The sequence below is a fragment of the Apiospora phragmitis genome, assembly GCF_038363925.1.
Source record: "Apiospora phragmitis strain CBS 135458 chromosome Unknown utg000007l:2111988.0-4706623.0:1.0-2598199.0, whole genome shotgun sequence".
Lineage (NCBI taxonomy): Eukaryota > Fungi > Ascomycota > Sordariomycetes > Amphisphaeriales > Apiosporaceae > Apiospora > Apiospora phragmitis.
The window spans coordinates 31,858-49,672 of record NW_027117406.1 but is presented as its reverse complement, the minus strand read 5'-3'; the positions used below and the strand labels follow the sequence as shown (position 1 = coordinate 49,672).

General features: G+C 52.4%; 6 protein-coding genes across 6 annotated transcripts; 4 read left to right on the top strand and 2 right to left on the bottom strand.

Moving 5' to 3' along the window:
- Positions 1 to 133: 133 nt before the first annotated feature.
- On the bottom strand, positions 134 to 2,078 carry PG994_007619 (uncharacterized protein; the record flags this gene model as incomplete). The annotated part of the gene is made up of 2 exons (XM_066859028.1): positions 134 to 1,595; positions 2,053 to 2,078. The coding sequence occupies 2 exons, from the start codon at positions 2,076 to 2,078 to the stop codon at positions 134 to 136; spliced, it is 1,488 nt and encodes a 495-aa protein (XP_066714515.1).
- Positions 2,079 to 2,575: 497 nt separating this feature from the next.
- PG994_007618 (uncharacterized protein) lies at positions 2,576 to 5,175 on the top strand (the record flags this gene model as incomplete). Its single annotated transcript, XM_066859027.1, has 6 exons — positions 2,576 to 2,597; positions 3,210 to 3,292; positions 3,352 to 3,447; positions 3,493 to 3,994; positions 4,060 to 4,837; positions 4,905 to 5,175. 6 exons carry the CDS (start codon positions 2,576 to 2,578, stop codon positions 5,173 to 5,175), a joined length of 1,752 nt encoding a protein of 583 aa, XP_066714514.1.
- A 343-nt stretch (positions 5,176 to 5,518) lies between these two features.
- Positions 5,519 to 6,174, bottom strand: PG994_007617 (uncharacterized protein; the record flags this gene model as incomplete). Its single annotated transcript, XM_066859026.1, has 3 exons — positions 5,519 to 5,608; positions 5,685 to 6,003; positions 6,113 to 6,174. 3 exons carry the CDS (start codon positions 6,172 to 6,174, stop codon positions 5,519 to 5,521), a joined length of 471 nt encoding a protein of 156 aa, XP_066714513.1.
- A 1,321-nt stretch (positions 6,175 to 7,495) lies between these two features.
- On the top strand, positions 7,496 to 9,133 carry PG994_007616 (MYB DNA-binding domain-containing protein; the record flags this gene model as incomplete). The annotated part of the gene is made up of 1 exon (XM_066859025.1): positions 7,496 to 9,133. One exon carries the CDS (start codon positions 7,496 to 7,498, stop codon positions 9,131 to 9,133), a length of 1,638 nt encoding a protein of 545 aa, XP_066714512.1.
- Positions 9,134 to 10,242: 1,109 nt separating this feature from the next.
- On the top strand, positions 10,243 to 11,345 carry PG994_007615 (40S ribosomal protein eS4; the record flags this gene model as incomplete). Its single annotated transcript, XM_066859024.1, has 3 exons — positions 10,243 to 10,256; positions 10,420 to 10,842; positions 10,994 to 11,345. The coding sequence occupies 3 exons, from the start codon at positions 10,243 to 10,245 to the stop codon at positions 11,343 to 11,345; spliced, it is 789 nt and encodes a 262-aa protein (XP_066714511.1).
- A 4,386-nt stretch (positions 11,346 to 15,731) lies between these two features.
- Positions 15,732 to 17,708, top strand: PG994_007614 (uncharacterized protein; the record flags this gene model as incomplete). The annotated part of the gene is made up of 6 exons (XM_066859023.1): positions 15,732 to 16,031; positions 16,089 to 16,240; positions 16,309 to 16,466; positions 16,592 to 16,810; positions 16,863 to 17,261; positions 17,335 to 17,708. The coding sequence occupies 6 exons, from the start codon at positions 15,732 to 15,734 to the stop codon at positions 17,706 to 17,708; spliced, it is 1,602 nt and encodes a 533-aa protein (XP_066714510.1).
- Between the last annotated feature and the right edge of the window lie 107 nt (positions 17,709 to 17,815).

Here is a 17,815-nt window from a genome sequence, read left to right as displayed (position 1 = left end):
GCTTCTCTACCTGCTTTAGTAACTCCGACCATGACCATGACTTCATTTGATCCGTTTCTTCGTAAAGGGCAATTTTTGCATGAAGTATGCGTGTATGCAATGTAATACTTCCTCAATCCTCTGCCAGGTTGCATCATCCCTGTTCAGAGCTGTTATCGTCCTTATCGGTTGTGCTCCATCTACGCTCCCTGTCCTTCACAGTCGAGGCTGGAGAATGTGCATCGACGCTGGCCTTGCGCAGCCCCTCGTCCTTCCAAGGTGAGGCCCCGTCCTCCTCGCTTTCCTCTTCCTCGCGGTCTCTCTGCTGTTCTAGCGTGAGGCTCTGCGCAGACACGTCCCTGGCCCCTTCTACCTCGTCAACGCCCAGGAAAAGCGAGTCCTGACCCATGAGGACGTCCGTGTGGTGTCGTCTTATGGGCTGCGGGCTGAACGGCCGGACGCCGCGGCTCTGGTTGAAGTCGGAAAAGATGCTCTCGTTATCGCCCCTTTCTCTCTCCACCGCGCCCGTGAGGCTCTGGTACCGATCCGTCTCGACAAGCAGGCTGTCCGTACGGCCATGACCCCGCGACTTGCCTGATCCCAGCCCGGAATCGGACCCCGAGTCGCCCTGCTGCAGTATGCTCTTAGGCGGCAGTATACTAAACAGCTTCGCCCCGTCTACCCCGTTGTGGGCGCCGGGGGTCCCGACGATGCCGGCTCCGACCAGCGCGTCGTCCTCGGAGGCGAAGAGGTCCCGCCCCTTCTCGAGGAGCTCGTCCAGGCCGCCACCGCTCCACCCCTTCCGGGCCAGGCTCTCGAAGATGTCCACCTCGGCCCGCACCAGACTGCAGCTCGCATCTAGGATCTTGACGCTCGTCTCCTGGCTCTCGCGCAGCAAGGTCCTAGCATGGTCGCCGTGCAGGGTCGTGAGGCCGTCGAGCCGGCTCGTGAGCTCGACCAGGTGCTCGCGGAACTTGGAGACGTCCCGGCGGCGCTGCTTGTGGAGCTTGAGCCCCTCCTTCTCGAGGCGCCGGATCTCCTGGCTCCGGGCGGCCGCCTCGCGCCGGTACCGCTCGTCCTCGTCGTCGATGGCGGCCCGCCACTTGTCGAGCTCGTGCAGGAGCGGGACCTCGAAGCTGCGGTACACCGTCTCGGACAGGATCTGCTGGTGGTTCGCGACCAGGTGGTGGACGCCGCTCGCGCCCAGCAGCAGGTCGGCGGTGCAGGAGCCCTGCTTGAGGGTGTAGGAGTTGGACAGGCTCGGGCCGCCGCCGTTGGGCAGCGGGCCGAGGGCGTCGGCGCGCGACTCCTTCAGGCGGGCGCAGGCCTCGAGGGAGGCGCCGAAGGCGGAGGCGGTCGTGGACAGGGTGGCCAGGGCCTGACGGTAGGCCTTGGCGGTCGAGAGCAGGTCGGCATAGGCGGTCTGGCTGGCTTCGAGGTCGGCCTTGGTGAGGACGGCGTGGGGAGGCCGCGGCGGGGGTGGGAGGGGTAAGGTGTAGGACGAGAGCACATTTGCGGTGGATGCGTAGGTGAAAGTTGGTGAGCCCGGGATGGGGAGTTGAGAGGGCGAGGGGAGGGCGGGCGGTCGTTGACTGGCGACGCCATGATCTGGTTGGCTGAGGTTGCTTCGTTTGGAAGATGCGGCCGAGGAATGACGAGGGTTGTACAAATGGTGGGATGGTGGGTAGGTATTATTTATTTTAGCAGTTGGAGAAGCTGGATGGGGACGCAGGGGGTTGGTGGAGCAATGGATTCGAAGACCCGGTCGTTGCACGATCACATTGTTGACCTGATAAATGAAGTCGCATCAAGATTCCGTCCACCAGTAGAGGGAATAATAAATACCTCAAAGTAGGCAAAATGGGGTTCAAGGTGTTTTGACCGCAGTTTTGACACGACTCAACCTGATATCTGTGCAGCAAAGCTTCAACTGTCGGTGCTAGCTAGCTGGGCCTGGTTCCATGTCCGCCTACTGTTGATTGGTCTACCCACTTACACACCTGACAGTTGCCGATGGGTTGTTGCCTTGTGATCGATCTACCTGAATCTTATGGGGATAGGGGTTTGGTTCACATGGCTATGAGATGTAATGATTGCATTCCGTAAATGTTCAATATGAATGTATGAAAACGATAGCAATCTTGGCGATTAAGAAGGTGATTTGACATGTGCTACTGGAAATGCTCGGTACCCTAAGGCGTGTGTATTCGTCAAAGTCCAAACTCCCACTATCCACGTAAAGTACAAACCTCTCGGGATGTTGCGCTAACGTTAAGTGCATTAGCACCCAAAATAGAAACATCTACGGAGTATAGCGAGTACATAAAAAACTCACTAGTTCCCGGTGGAGAACCGTCACTTTGGTAAGCGGCTGCTACAACGCCCTTATTAGGTTGCCATGTTTGCGTCAACCCTAGCTCTGGGGCTGTCCTCCAATCACATATCACCGTTGGAACCCAAACGAGCCAGTTTCCTACTTATTAGTGATTCTTAAAGCAGCCCAGCCACTCGGTGTGAATACACACTCTATTACGAGCCGCCTGGAGTATAACCCGTTCCATTAGACTTAGGTAGCACGTCGTCTTCTGAATACAAAATGGGTCGGCCGTACGGCTTAGGTACGGCGCAGGAATTGTTGAAGACCAACAGTAGATAGCTATGGCCATCACAAAACAGGTCATATATCATATCCAACCGAAGTCGATCTGTCTGGGTTGCTTCTCTCTTTTGTTCCCTAGTTCTTTGTTGTCACAATCTTCTTTCCTTTTATTGTTTGAATTATTGATGATAGTTCCCTATAGTGGACGAGGCCTGATGTCAAATGTTCACCCAGCTCCGGCCGATCCTGGGGTGGCACGGCTTGGGTTGATGCTCGTAGCGTGGGCGGCTGGGGGACGTTTGTTGCTTGACTTGTCACAGCTGATATCCTTTAGTATCAGAGATGTTGGTATCGACATGACATAAAGGATAGGGCAAGTCCCCATCCGCCCACCAAGGCTTAAAGTGGCAGACTTGTTCCAAATGAACTCGAATACCTGTATGAAGATGCCCAAGATGTCTTACACAGCAGTCCAACCCCAGACGCTCCGGAACCCGAGCACATAAATATTTTCTACACTGGTTGTCGACGCCCTTCTGGTGCTAGGAGCAATCGCTTTTCTGAGCGAGTCTGACGTCTGTTTCCATTGCCTACAGCAGTATCCTCCTGACTATTGATTTTCATGAAATAGTCCTTGCGGCCTCGGCTGCAGCATTACAAGGCCAGCCGGTTCTGCAGGGTATTGGTCCCATGATCGAAACTGCCATGAAACTGGTATGAGGAAACACTCGCTTTGTTGAATAACGTCAATGACTGACCTCTACGGGGAAAAGGGGCCTACTATATTTCCTATCCTCTTTGCTGCCCTTGTTGGTAAAATGCTCAAGAATGTTGGTCGGTACTACGTTGAGAAGGGGCGAGCAATGGGAGTAAGTCAGCTATCCCTTACCAATGATAAGCGCTGATGAGACTAGACGTTATGGCGTCTGATGAACGTTCGTACAATGTTTGACGCTGCCACCAGTCCCGTCCAGCTGCGTGAAACCAGTGTTGTCGCTGTGCTGTTGATTGTGCTCTGGTCGCTCTCTCCGCTGGGAGGCCAGGCCGTTCTCAGGCTGGTCCATCACTTCAACGAGACAACTACCGAGACGGTTCCCTTGCGCTATGTATACTTGGGGGCCGGAGGGAGCCTCGTCGTCCAGAATTACTACCTCAACCTCTTTGAGAGCGTGGTCCCCATTCCCACGGAATATACTTTTGGGTCGACCCTTCTGCAAACCCAGGAAGTCAGGGCAGACTCCCGAGATAACTGGGGCAATGTCAAGATCCCACGCATCGAGCGACTGGATGAATCTTCTGCCAACGTTGAAGGTTGGTTTGAGGTGCCATTCCATGACAGAACTGCCGAGACTTATTCATCCCTCATGGGAATCCCAATAGTGGGAGTGCCCCGTCAAGGGACTACAGATATGTCCTGTAAGTTTCAAGCTAGCTCCTAAACTAGACTCAAATTCTCGTTAACTAATTCTCGACCGCTGTAGTGGAGTCATCATATGTCTCTCTGTCGTGTGAACCCACCAAGATATCGCGTAACGGATCGCTCCAGAACGGTTTCGTAGCCCGCTGTGATGATTGCGAGTACGATGATATGTTCGGGGTTTGGATGCCAAAAACGAATGCTCGAGCCAACATAGTCCTCGGTTTTAGAGACCTGACCGAGACGGAGAAACACAATGCTTCCTTCACAGCGCCGAGGCGTATCACGTTTCTGTCGGGTTCTGGCCAACGGTCCGCATTGCCAGAAGAAGTCCAAACGGGCACCTATCTCTTCAACGTCACGACCTCGACCACTTGTGCAGTAACACAATCACTCGTCGAATACAAAGTGAGCTGCGAGCAGGGCGATTGCGCGGTTACCGCCATGAGGCGGTCCCAGACGGATTCGCGGAACCCCAACTTCACGGCGTTCGACCATTGGGCTGTCGCGGTGCTGGAACAGATAACGAGACAATTCTCGCGGTCGCCAAGCTTCACCCAGTCCTCGAACATGATCGAGTACTTCCTCAACGACACATCGAAAATACCCGTGAACGAGGCCCTCGTGGACCTGAGCCGGGTGCCCAGCCCGCTCATCGCCGAGCGTGCCGCCATGGTCCTGAACACGTACATCCAGCTCTTCCACACGCCCATGGCCTTTGCCGGGAACCTGCCGTCGGGGAATCTGAGCCTCTACGGGCCGGAGCACATCCCCGCCCAAGGAGTCGACTTCCTGGATGCGGACTACTTCTTCGAGCAACTGCGACGTGAACACCAGCGCTTGTTATCCGGGGCGTCTCGCGAATCCGATTTTCTTCGGCGCCTCCACAAATGCTGTGATCACACACAGGTCGAACGTTTACAGGCCGGAGTGGTTCTGGGTCGGCATTCTGTTCCTGGCGTCGACCACACGCATTGTGGCCGGCACCATTGGCATTGTTCTAGGGGTCCAAGCCAAGGCTCCCGATATGTTTGACCCAGCCATAGGTCTTACATACGACAACAGGCACCTGGATGTTGCAGAGTTGAAGTTGCTGAACCCACTCAATGTGACAGAACGGGCAAGATTGTTGGACGACGTGGTTGTGAGACTCGGTGATGCGCAAGGGGAGACACTATAGGTGATATAGTTTTGGGGACGCCAGGAGAGGTTGGTGAGTTGAGAAGACACAAGATGTATGAGTGATGAATCCAGCAGTGATATCAGGAATCCCGCCGCTATTTATAGGAGGAATTTAATATTATACCCAACTGGTCCTTGACAGCAAGGTGACTAAGTACATATATAGACAGAGCCTATTTCGTTGAGTAAGTAATTAAGGCGCTATTTTGATCGCTTTGGCTTGAGGTGGTTTTCAGGAAGTTCTTGAGATTTATATGGAAGCTCGCAATGTGATTTCATGACAAGTTTTGTGGCCATTGCCTGCCTGGCTGGTGGCGGAGCCATGCCTGGACCGGCACGCCTTACTGTACCTTCTTTATAGGCGATGGAGACTGCGGTGCCGCGCCAAAGAGACCACATAGATATGCCGTCCGCGTCAAGAAAAGGAAAGCCTATGCCATGTGAAACCAAGGTTAGCTGGTTAGGAGGCTCTTTGCGCAGGAATTTAAACAATTCTCTCACACTTACCGTTGCCCCTATGTTCCCCCAGGTCATCGCGTTCCAATCCGAGAATGATATAAACTTTTCATAGCCGAGAAGGTAGGCTGTAATACCGATATGGCCTATATCCGCGATCCACAGTGCCCACAAATAGTTCCGGACAACCTTGAGCTCCGTGGTTGTGTAAAGGACGGCGACGCCAAGCATGAAGAGCAGCCCGTAGGCATTGCCGAGTTGCAATGCGACCAACCGAGCATTGTCGTTGTGGTGTAACAGCTGGGGCGAGTCTATCTGCTCCTCGATGAACCAGTCGGCCGAGATAAGAGGAGCCGCACAGCCAGCGATGCTGATTATATGGTGTCTGGTGATTAGCGATCTCGCTTTCCAAGCCCGCCCAGCACTGTCCTTGACATATAGGGTGTTAGGTATGTAGGGTTTGTTTAGCCTGAACGTACAGTGAAAGCGGCTCTACTATGGTGAATACAGTACGGGGAAACAATGGCAGCTGAGAAGTCATTGTTGTTATGATTGAGTCGATGTACCACGCGGCTAAGACTGATAAGAAAGAGGCTTCGTGAACTCCAGTTAGTCAAGAGAACACCATAGAGTCGATTGGGATTGTCGAAAGAACCCTGATTGGGTAAAGGAAAGGGAGAGAGATGGGTAAAGGCTTCAAGTTTGATCTGTATTGTGTGTGTAACTCGACTCACCCAAATCCTTAAGGTTACCCGCTTAATTCAACCAAGACTGTGGGTCTTCTGGATGGGACTTAGGTACTCCAAATCGTGGTCAAGAACCCGATCGACAGCAAGATCTGTGTGTATGTGTAACCTATGTAGGTAGTCTTGCTTTCTGGTCTCGCTCTTTCCAATGCCAACCAATCGAGGTTCTAGGCTCTTTGCTTATATTAGCAGTCTGCAGTAGTTGGTTGATGAACTGGAGATTTGGTAAGGCTGTGTCCAGCTCCGGATTCTTGGAGGCGACAGAGGCGATATTGACAGGGGTGTATCTCTTAAGATGCGGCCACGGCTGCCTAGGTGCTAGGCTGCTAGGGGGGTTGGGGGGCAAGGGGGGGCTAGAAGCACCTAAATCAAAGTTGCCCAGGACTCATTTCAGCGAGGGGTAATAACTTGAACCTACAACCTTAACCACTTGCAGCTTATCAGCCCCAAAGAAGGGCATCATCATGTTATCTCTATACCACGCTGCCAATCCTGCCCATTTCGTGCTTCAACAGCCCAGACAAATTGACTCATACTTGCTTTCGACTGCTACTACATCTGCACTTGTCGATTGCAGCTCGATATAATTGGTTTCATCTCGGTCGCGAGCAAATTTCCAACTACCTGTCCACTCGACCGCGAGGTTTTCGGCGACTGCCGTATATCCCAAGTTGATGTTGTTAATGGCGCCAACCCCCCAGAGGTCCAACCCTTCATCGCCAGCTCCGGTTCAGTCCACAGCTGTTCACCAGTCTCCATGGAACCTCGTCCATATTGCTGGGACTCTGAAGAACTGCCGGTACCAGAACTGGTATCATTGATGCTCACATGAGCCAGCCGTTCTTTTGTGTCCATGAAGGTAACCCTCACTGGACTGTTGGACTGACCTGAGTTGGCCCGATTGTGGCACTTTAGGTACTGACCGAGTACCATCTTGGATCATCTCAGCCAGGCTAGGTACTGCGAAGTTGTATAGCCACATAGACCATCTGTCCTGTACTCTCCATAGTCGTCCCTACTTCTTGTTGAAACGCACACCTGCCTGTCATCCATTGCAACCCCTCCTATGTCTTTCTTCTCCATGCTTTACGTCAGATGTCAACCGAGAATGCCGCGATGGCCACTATCGAGCCCCGATTGATACACCTCCTTAACGAATCAGAAGCCACCCCACGACTTCACCAAGCCGAGCTCCCTCCCATCAATGGCTTCACTTTACCGAAGCCCAACGGTCGCCAACACCCCCCGCCGGTCGAGTCCGACGCAGGCCAAAGAACAGATGGTAAGGATGGCAATGGGGGGCAGTCGGCAACGCAGTCCCTGCCTTCTTTGCTGTCTGTGACCGACGATGGCTTCCCGAATTCAGTCTTTTCTCGGAAAGATGGTGGCTTCGCTGTGGACCGGAACCTCTCGCATCATATCTCCTCGCAGGAGCTCCGATCCCAAGATATTAGGATGATTCTGGACGACACGCCCGAGATATCCGAAGAGTCTTCTACAAAGAAGAGGCCGGTCAAGGAGGATTTCGTACAGTTGCCACAGCCTCTGAAGAAGCAGAAGGCTGCCACACCACCACACATGTTCCCCCCGATCATTGTCGGACTTCTCGAGCCACCACCTCAGACGGCACAGCCCTTATTCCCGCCGATCTCCTCCGGCTCCTTCGATGACCGTCCACGCTCCGAGCCACCGCAGGCGCCAAATATTGTCAAGCCACCGGATCTGAAGAATTCGACGCCGGACAAGAGAGTACTTGCGAGTCCTGCGCCTGACTCGGAGCCCGGCTCAAGCACGAATGGTAAGCCCAAAAGGCGAGCGGCTAAACCACGAAGGAAATGGTCCGAGGAGGAAACCAACCACTTGTTGCTGGGCGTGTCGAAACATGGTGTCGGAAGATGGACGGACATTCTAGAGGATTCCGAGTACAGTTTCAACGATCGAAGTGCCGGCGACCTCAAGGATAGGTTCAGAACATGTTGTCCCGAGGAACTGAGAGCGGGGGCGAATCGTAAGGAGAGGGCATACGTGGACAGGCCACAGGTTCCAGTCTCGAAGCCCAAGCCCAAGAAAGGTCTCATGTCAGAGAACATACTCAATGAACCCGAGGAAGACGCTGAAACCGAGATGGCTTACACAGTCCAGAATGATGACGATGGCTTTCCGAAGCAGCGCAAGAGTCGGGCTCATCGCAAGAAACTTGAGGATTTGCGCGAACTCGGTATCAAGGGCCCGTTCAAGAAGTCCCAACGGCGTGGTCGTCGGCCCTTTTCCGAACAGGATGACCGGGAGATATTGCAAGGCTTCGAACGGTATGGTCCGCAGTGGACCAAAATACAGAGAGATCCTCAATTCCATCTCTCGACTCGTCAACCAACCGACCTGAGAGACAGGATGCGCAATAAGTATCCGGAGAGATTTGCTAGCGCCGAGAAGACGACAATGCAAGTCAAGGAGCCGGGGCGAGGCAGTCTGCTCGAGCCATGTATCGAGATGAACATCGAGAACTCTCTTAACAGGTCCAAGTCGTCGGTGCTTGAGCCGCAATTGAACCGCAGCAGTTCGAAGGAGGACATGCCAAAGTGGCCGATTCCTTCGATGCATCAGGACAGTTCAGATGCATCTCAAGCCATATCCGGGATGTATTGGAACGATTCGGCCGGGACAGCTATGGATATTGCGCGCTTGATCATAGAGGATACAACGCCAACGCAGGAGGGTATGCCATCATCTCAAGATAAACGCGGTCTTGGGTGACACCTTATCGCCCCATTCCAGAACAGTACAAGCATGGACAAGCTGGGCCCAACACTAGCAGGCGCGGTCCTGGATAGAAGATCAGGACTCTTTCCAAAGAGGATGCGAGTATGGAAACACCGGTCCAACACTAGACAAGTGCGTGTGTTGGAAGGAAGGACTGTTCAATTTTTCAGAGCAGATCAGGTACGGACACGTCTAGTCCAACATTCAGGTGATCTGGGTTGCAGGCCGCGGAAAGTGGAAACCTTTTCAGGTTGGGAGCGAGACGGAAAGCTTCTCGAACAGGCGTGAGAGAGAAACCAGATAAACAGTTGAGGGGACTCGGCGAGGGCAGAGCACACTGGATGCCTAGGTTTATACGTGACAGTTTTTTGATCTGATCGCGCACACCTTGCACACCTTGAGGGCATGGGAATCAATATTTCTATTAGACTACCCAAGGTAAACACCATTGCATCACAAGGCCATTGCAGGAAATCACCGTTGTTTTCCCAGCAGCAAGGTAGCTAGCTACATACCAATGTAGACGACTGCTGTACTGGGATACCTAAGTAAAAAGATCGCGACGAGCGGTCGAACCCAATTCGCAGCAAACACGCATATATGAGTGGGAGCACTTCAAGAGGTGAACGATCTCTATAATCACTGTTGCTAATTGGGATACCATAGTATGGCCGTGTTAATCCTCCATTCAAACAGTTCGTGAGCATCTAGCAGACTCTTCCTATCACCAAAAAATGACCCTATTCCCCATATTAAAACATAAAACCACGCTACATCTGGCACACGCGGAACATCCTGTACGTGAGTACACCACATGGATGTACTTAGGTAAGCAAAGTGAGCCCATTACTTTGATACAGGCCACAGAGAGATTGTCCCGCAATTCTTCCGGGTAAACCTAGGAAAAAGCTGTGGTGCCCTACCCTAGATAGAAAGGCTATTGGCCAAACTTTCTCAAAGTGGGGCTCACTGACCTACCAAAATTAATTTGTCAAGCACTGCTTTTCGACACTCGAACTTTTCCCATCAAGCCGGCTTCACTGATCCAGAGACACCCATTCTCACGACCACGATCAACGATCAACTAATCCACAATAGTCAAGATGGGTAGAGGACCGTAAGTACTCCAATCCCAATTGATCAGCACATCTGCCCGGATTCGCATTGTTGGCAGACGGCGACTGCGATGCCTTGCAGTTCCCAAAGCCTTCACGCGATATCCACTACTACGACCTCAAAGAAAAATGAGTTCGCGATGCTGATACGTTCTCCTCGAATAGTAAGAAGCACCAGAAGCGCTTGAGCGCCCCCTCGCACTGGCTTCTCGACAAGCTGTCGGGTGTCTATGCCCCTAAGCCCTCGGCCGGTCCTCACAAGCAGCGAGAATGCCTGCCCCTCATCATCTTCCTCCGCAACCGTCTCAAGTACGCCCTGAACTACCGCGAGACCAAGTCGATCATGATGCAGCGCCTCATCAAGGTTGATGGCAAGGTCCGCACCGACATGACCTTCCCCGCTGGCTTCATGGACGTCATCTCCATCGAGAAGACTGGCGAGCACTTCCGTCTTATCTACGACACCAAAGGCCGCTTCACCGTCCACCGCATCCAGGCGGAGGAGGCTGAGTACAAGCTCGGCAAGGTCAAGCGCGTCCAGCTCGGCAAGGGCGGCATCCCATTCTTGGTTACGCACGATGCACGAACGTAAGTTCTGTTAGCCATCATTCAGTCGTTGGATCAAGCTTTGGTCGAACCACCCGTTCGCGCGGATATGGAATAAATGATCGATAAGGAGCTTTGAGACGATGGCTGTATGTATTCCCTACCCCAACTGGATGCTAACGTGATATAATAGCATCCGCTACCCCGACCCTTCCATCAAGGTCAACGACACTGTCAAGATCAACCTTGACAGTGGCAAGATTACCGACTTCGTCAAGTTCGACACTGGTGCCATCGCCATGGTTACTGGTGGTCGCAACATGGGTCGTGCTGGTGTCATCACCCACCGTGAGCGCCACGATGGTGGTTTCAACATCGTCCACATCAAGGATGCCATTGACAACACCTTCGCTACCCGTGAGAGCAACGTCTTCGTGATCGGTTCAGAGAAGCCTTGGATCTCCCTGCCCAAGGGCAAGGGTGTCAAGCTCACCATCGCTGAGGAGCGTGACCGTCGCCGAGCCCACACTCTGGCTGGCCACTAAATTCTGGATTTGGGAAACGGGACACGAAAAATGGTTGACTTTTACTTGCATGGGGCTGGAGTCTACGGCATGAAAGTTTGTGCTTTCTACTAGGTAGTTTGTTCATTGGATGGTCCAATGAGACCCAATTGATACCTGACGACCAATTCAGCCCCGGAGAAGAATCTGAATTATGAACAGTTGGTTCCGCTCTTGCTCCTTTGTGATGTATATGTATACTGCTATAGTAGAAGGCTTGGGCAATATAGAGTTCCTGCGTGCCTCGTAACAATACTGGTTCCAAGTTTACCCAAGGCATCTCGACAGCTGCATGTAGTAATTCAACACGACACAACATATCCCGCTTCACCGCCAAAGGTACTGTCATTTGTGACGTTGTTGGCTCTACGATATGCACGTCCATGTACGTATGGCGCTGGCCCTGCTCTTTCATCTGTCAAGAGCAAACTGCATGTTCTGGGATGCGGCGGTCAAGTACCTACTCATCTGCTTCATCGTACACCCTCTTTTCACTACTACTCCGCACCACGCAGCAAGGAGGAACCAAGTCATCGTCCAGCCACGGCAGATTAAGTCGAACTGTCTCGTGATCCTGTATTGACGTGAGGGGCGGCTCATACGTAGCCCATCATGGCTGCTTGATGTCCGCTCGCCCGCTCGCCCGAATAGTACAATCTTGTGTGTAGTCGGTATTTCCCTTCCGGGCCGGTATCATCTTCGTCATCTTCATGGTCGTCGTTGTTCTTGTTCTTTTTCGTCCACTGCAGGAGATCTCTCCGACAACAACCTGTTATGCGATTGGTCACCCAGACACGGCCAATGACCGCAGTCAAGCCGGCAATCTTAAGTGGCTGACCTTCTCGCCATAGAAGGGAAAGGAGGTGTAAGCCTCGGGGAGGGTTGCTTGATTTTATCAGAGGATCTTTCTTAAGCAAGTGTAAAAAGCGCCAGCTACAAAAAGATCGAGATGATCGTGCCACCTTGTCAGCCTCAGGGGATCAGTCACTGCACCCCTCAAGTTATATGGGTTCCATTGTCCTGGTGAGGGTACAGATCGACCGGCAACACCGAGCTGCCCAATGTAAACGGGTTGAGCTGCCACAATGCATCCCACACGATATGGGCGTTTGCCATTGCTATCGAGAAACGGATGATATAATCCATATGATAATAGTGTATAAGACTGCATACAACCCATTAGTCTCCCCACTGTATGTAGTGTGGCTTGGGTTAAGGGCATCCATCAGCAGGTTGTCTCTCGCGCCTCGATACCTCACAGGCTACGACACGGAGCAGGTCTGCGTCACACAACTCATCCTCAAGGAGGTCTGCGGAGGTCTGGGTACAATCGGGATCGGCTGGCAGAATGCAAGTCGGCGACCCTCAGGCAGAGCTATCACATACATACACATGTTGTATGACCGACTAATGATCCTGGACCCGTCAGGAACCAGAACGCCCCGTGCCTGAAATGTGCCGCAGCGAGCAAACAAGATTCCTTCACCGGTGAATTGTGTGCCTAAACCCACGATGCCATCGGACATGCAATGAATGACAATGGCTGGATGTTCCCTAGCCTACCTAGCCAGTCGTGCATTCATTTCCTGCCTTCAAGATTGAACGCGTAATCCTTATTTGTCCTGTATGAGGTGATCGGGAAGCCCCTAGTAATCTGAGACATACCTTCGGATTGCTGATTTGGGTGATGCCAGGAGTTCTCATGATACTGAAAAGTGGCAAGCTGCCTGATGTGTTCAAATACACATACTTAAGCTTGGATGAGATTCGCAATAGAAGCATCTGGCCTCCCATCGTGCACCTTACCCGATCTTCAGTTGACCGCCTCTAGTAGTATGTAGGATCGACAACAAACACCTCGGGATTCCTTCTATCCTTGCCTGTTGACTGTCGGCTCGGATGTGCTGCCCTGGGAACCAAGACCTGCCACGCTCTATGAGAGTTGCCTTGTTAACATACTCCTTGAGTCACACTGCATACGCAAGGTGCTGAACACCGCTGCCAGTAACCGTGTATTCTGGGGATTTGGGGACCAAACCTTACCCCGGTCAGCACCACCCCACCTCCAGCAGAGCGATATAATCCTCTGTAGTTTCTAGGGTCCACAGTGTCGTCGGCAACATCCAACTTCAACCGTCTTCAACCGTCAGTGGTGTCTTCGTTCTCACGTTATATACTCGCGCTAGAGTGTCACGAGCCTTTTCTTCCCGTCGATTTTACGGTGCTGTGTTGCTCTGACATGCAGACAGGGTATGTTCATGACCTTGTTGATGAATGTATGTTAGGTTAACATGCAGGCTTACCTCCTCCTACTTTCTAGTTCTGCCGTCGCGCTGTTGCCGTGCTAGTCGCGGTGCGGCAAGAAGCCAGCGTGCTGGTGGTCATCGCGCTGACTGACTGTCACTTACATGCGAGTTCACAAATTCTCTCCCGGGTCCCACGAACTTCGAAGCTCATCTGACCCTATAACAAACGCTCTAGCAAGGGATCGTGTGGAGTAGCGGGCATGGAGTTGCCTGGGTATACCCACTTATAAAGCGAACTACTCTATCAGTGTGTTTGGAGATATCGGTGGTCCGGTATCTGGTATACAGGGTTGAGGATCCAACATCGAGCCTCCTCCTCGGCGGGCTCTCCATGTTAAAATACAACATTGAAGCACGCCACCTATGACAGTAACAGTAACAGTCGTGTACGGTTCTGATGGGTTGGTTCCTACCACTCCAGTCAGCCGTCAGCGCCGTCCAAAGGGGCTGGCAATTGGGTGCGAGTTTATTAGTATTTCGTCGATGCCAAGGCCGGATCTTTATGGCTCAAGCTGTAATTGACGGGGTGTTGCTGACGTTGATCGTGTATGCAAGTCGTGCACCTAGCCAGATATTACTTACCCCTCAGCACACCCCTCCTTCTCTGCAACATCCCCCATTTCTCCATCCTTCCCACTAACCTTGAAGACATGACTAGCCGTCTTCCATGGGGAAGAGGAGCTGGAGGGATACATGGTGAGTAAGGCAAGGGTAGGTGATGTTCCTTTTTTTTGGAGCTGTCACTTTGTACCACATCATTTCCGAATCATGGGATCGACTTACAAGCCAGCGGAGTATCTTCCTGAGCCATTACGTCCATGGCATTGCTGCTCTGGAATACTTCAGTTGCCAGTTGGCTGCCCAGAAGTCACCACTATTGCCAACAGGGCCAATGTCTGTGAGAATGCCGGTGGCTCAGAGACATGACTTGGCTTGAAGTCGTAGGTATGTAATCCAAAGCAGACCAGTGAAGTAGTTTAACGCGGGCCGAGACTTGTTGGCCCAAGGTACAAACTCTTTACCCCCTCGCCCCGGGACTGGCTGATGGTAGTCCCGCGCGCTTTACTCCATCCATCGTCGCTCTTCATCGCGTTTACACGTGGGCCATGGCCCGATGACTACATCCCGTCAGCAAACATTTGTTCTCTCCAGATTAGGGAACTTGCCCTCGCCTGCTACTTGGCAGGGCCTCTTCACCGGTATGTCGGGTGCTACCTGTCGCCACATGTGTGTGTGTGTGTTGCCCGGCGGGCAGCCTGGGCGGCTCTGAAAAAACCCAGCTCTTGCCCTCGTTTTCTACTCTCGTGAATACCTTCCCCCCCCCTCGGTATGAAGCTACCAGATTTCTGTTTATATATCCTGGGCCAAGACCTATGTTCCCGGCAAGACACCTTTCCCTTTCTAACCGTCATCGGGGGTCACGTAAATTATCTCCTATCTTACGGGAATCCACTCCAAATGCTTCCAAATCTGTATTGGTCATCGATTCGGAAAGTCGAGCCCATCAGAGGCCAAGCCCCCTTGTCTTGACATTTCTATTACATGAGCAATGTGTGCGTCTTGTGCTTGAAGATTGCTTTCTTCATCGTGGGTGGCGGCTAAGGTCGTGTGCTTGCTTTCTTCTTTACCCTTTCCTATACATCGTGTCGCATCCTGAACCTGCTGCATACATACATACTTTCAACTTATATATCCCTATACGACCCCACATCTCAGGTCACTTCTTGGTCCGTCTCAAACGGGTTGAGCACATTTTAAGAGTGCCACGTGCTCTGCTCCTGTTGGCACCCTCTGAGTCAAGGTCACTTACACCATTGCTGGGTTTTACTTTGTTTGTGCGCCTGTCCAGGAGTGAGGAAGCTGGAGAAAACCTCAACAAGCGGTACCCTTCGTCTGAGAAACCAAGAAAAGTCGTCAAGATCAAATCCAGATCCGCGGTTGTAGGCAGACTGGACCTAGGACGAAAATATACCCGCTTCATACCGTTACACTCCTGGTTGCAACCTCCCATTGACCGTGAGTGACTACCGACTTACACAACAGCTTGGACGATACTCTCTGTATGTCGGCCAAGTATTTTGCCGGGCCCTTTACGGGCGCTTGGCGTCGCTCATTCTATTCCTCAGCATCGAGAAGAACGTCAGGCCGTGGCACAGATGGCCGCTTGCACTTTGTTGCTCGCCCTCAGCAGCGTTCTCCGACCTGGTCCGGCGGCTCCGTCGTTGCCTTGTCGGCTACTGCGGGCCTCCTGGGGTTCACGCTAGCTGCCGCTGGGTTCGAGGCCCCAAAGCCACGTCCCATTATGCTTTTCGATTCCAAGATCCCTTCGCCGGAGTATGCGTCGTTGGACGAAATGGAAGCGGTTAGTTTGAGTTTCTGTCAGGCTCTAGTAGGGCGACTTGGCTTACACATTTGGCAGGCACTGAGAGAAATCCGCCGCGAGATTGGTGGAGAGGAAGACATAATCTCCATTGAACCTGACGACCTGCATGCCCATGGCTATTCTGAGTGGTCGTCATCAAACCCTGACGGGCTTCCCGTAGCTGTAGCCTACCCAGGTCTACTCAGCAGGTGTCGACCATCGCAAAGATCTGCCATAAGTACCGTGTTCCAATCATCCCATACTCAGGGGGTTCTAGTCTGGAAGGCAACTTCTCGGCACCATATGGTGGTATTAGTGTCGACTTCGCCTATATGGACCAGATAATACAGTTCAACAAAGACGACATGGATATTGTTGTTCAACCAAGCATCGGATGGCAGGATTTGAATGACCAGCTGGCTAGGATGGAGAGTGGTCTCTTCTTCCCCTATTGATCCAGGTATGTCACCTCGGCTACAAAACTCGGAGCCGATTAAATACACACACACGCACACAGTCCGATATGGGATGATAATCTGACTCTAACTCGCACGTGCTAGGCCCGATTGCTAAGATTGGTGGTATGGTCGGAACAAACTGTTCAGGAACAAATGCAGTCAAGTACGGGACCATGAAAGACTGGGTGATCAATCTTACGGTTGTACTTGCGGATGGTACAGTCATCAAGACACGTCGAAGGCCAAGAAAATCTTCAGCTGGCTACAATCTCAACGGCCTATTCGTTGGCTCTGAGGGCACGCTCGGTCTTGTGACAGAAGGTCAGTTTATAAAACGTCATGTTTTCGGAGATTTGACTGACTGGGATAACAGCAACACTGAAGCTTGCCGTTGTTCCCGAGGACCTTTCTGTGGCTGTAGTGACTTTTCCTACCATTCGCGATGCTGCTGCAGCTGCAGCCCAGGTTATGCAGACCGGAGTCCCAGTGGCAGCCATGGAAATCATGGACGAAGTGCAAATGAAAGTGGTCAACTTGGGCGGCGCGACTGCACCACGAGTCTGGAAAGAGATGCCGACGCTGTTCTTTAAGTTTTCGGGCACGAAGGCTAGTGTAAAGGAGCACATTGGCCTAGTCCAAAACATCACCAAGTGCCATAAGGGTGGAAACTTCGAGTTCGCAAAAGACCAGAATGAGCAGAAGCTTCTCTGGTCCGCTCGCAAAGAGTCCTTATGGTCCATGCTATCTCTCAGGAAAGAGGGCCAGGAAGTCTGTAAGTCTTGTAGTCTCTGGTCCCTTTTGCAGATCCGAGTCCAAGGATTACCATGTATTGACAGCCATTTTAGGGAGCACCGACGTTGCAGTGCCCTTTAGCAGACTCGCTGATATCATCGAGGTCAGCAAGAAAGAGATGGACGAGCTTGGTCTTTTCGCCAGTATCCTGGGCCACATTGGCGACGGCAACTTCCATGAAAGCATCATCTACAATCGACAGGACAAGGAAGAGCGGGAAAAGGTTGAGGTATGTGTCAAGAACATGGTCAAACGAGCCCTCGATATGGAAGGTACATGCACTGGTGAGCACTCCATCGGCTGGGGCAAAAAGGACTCGCTGCTCCTGGAGGTCGGCCCCGAGACCCTCGCCGTCATGAGACAAATAAAGCAGGCACTTGATCCCCAGTGGATCATGAATCCGGGCAAGATAATGGATTTGCCCTAGAGTCAAATCAGCTACTGAAGATGACCGTGGCGGTACAGCCTTGGTCTTACTAGGTGAGATGTTACGACACGAGCGAGTCAACAAAGTCAACAAAGTACATCCTCAGA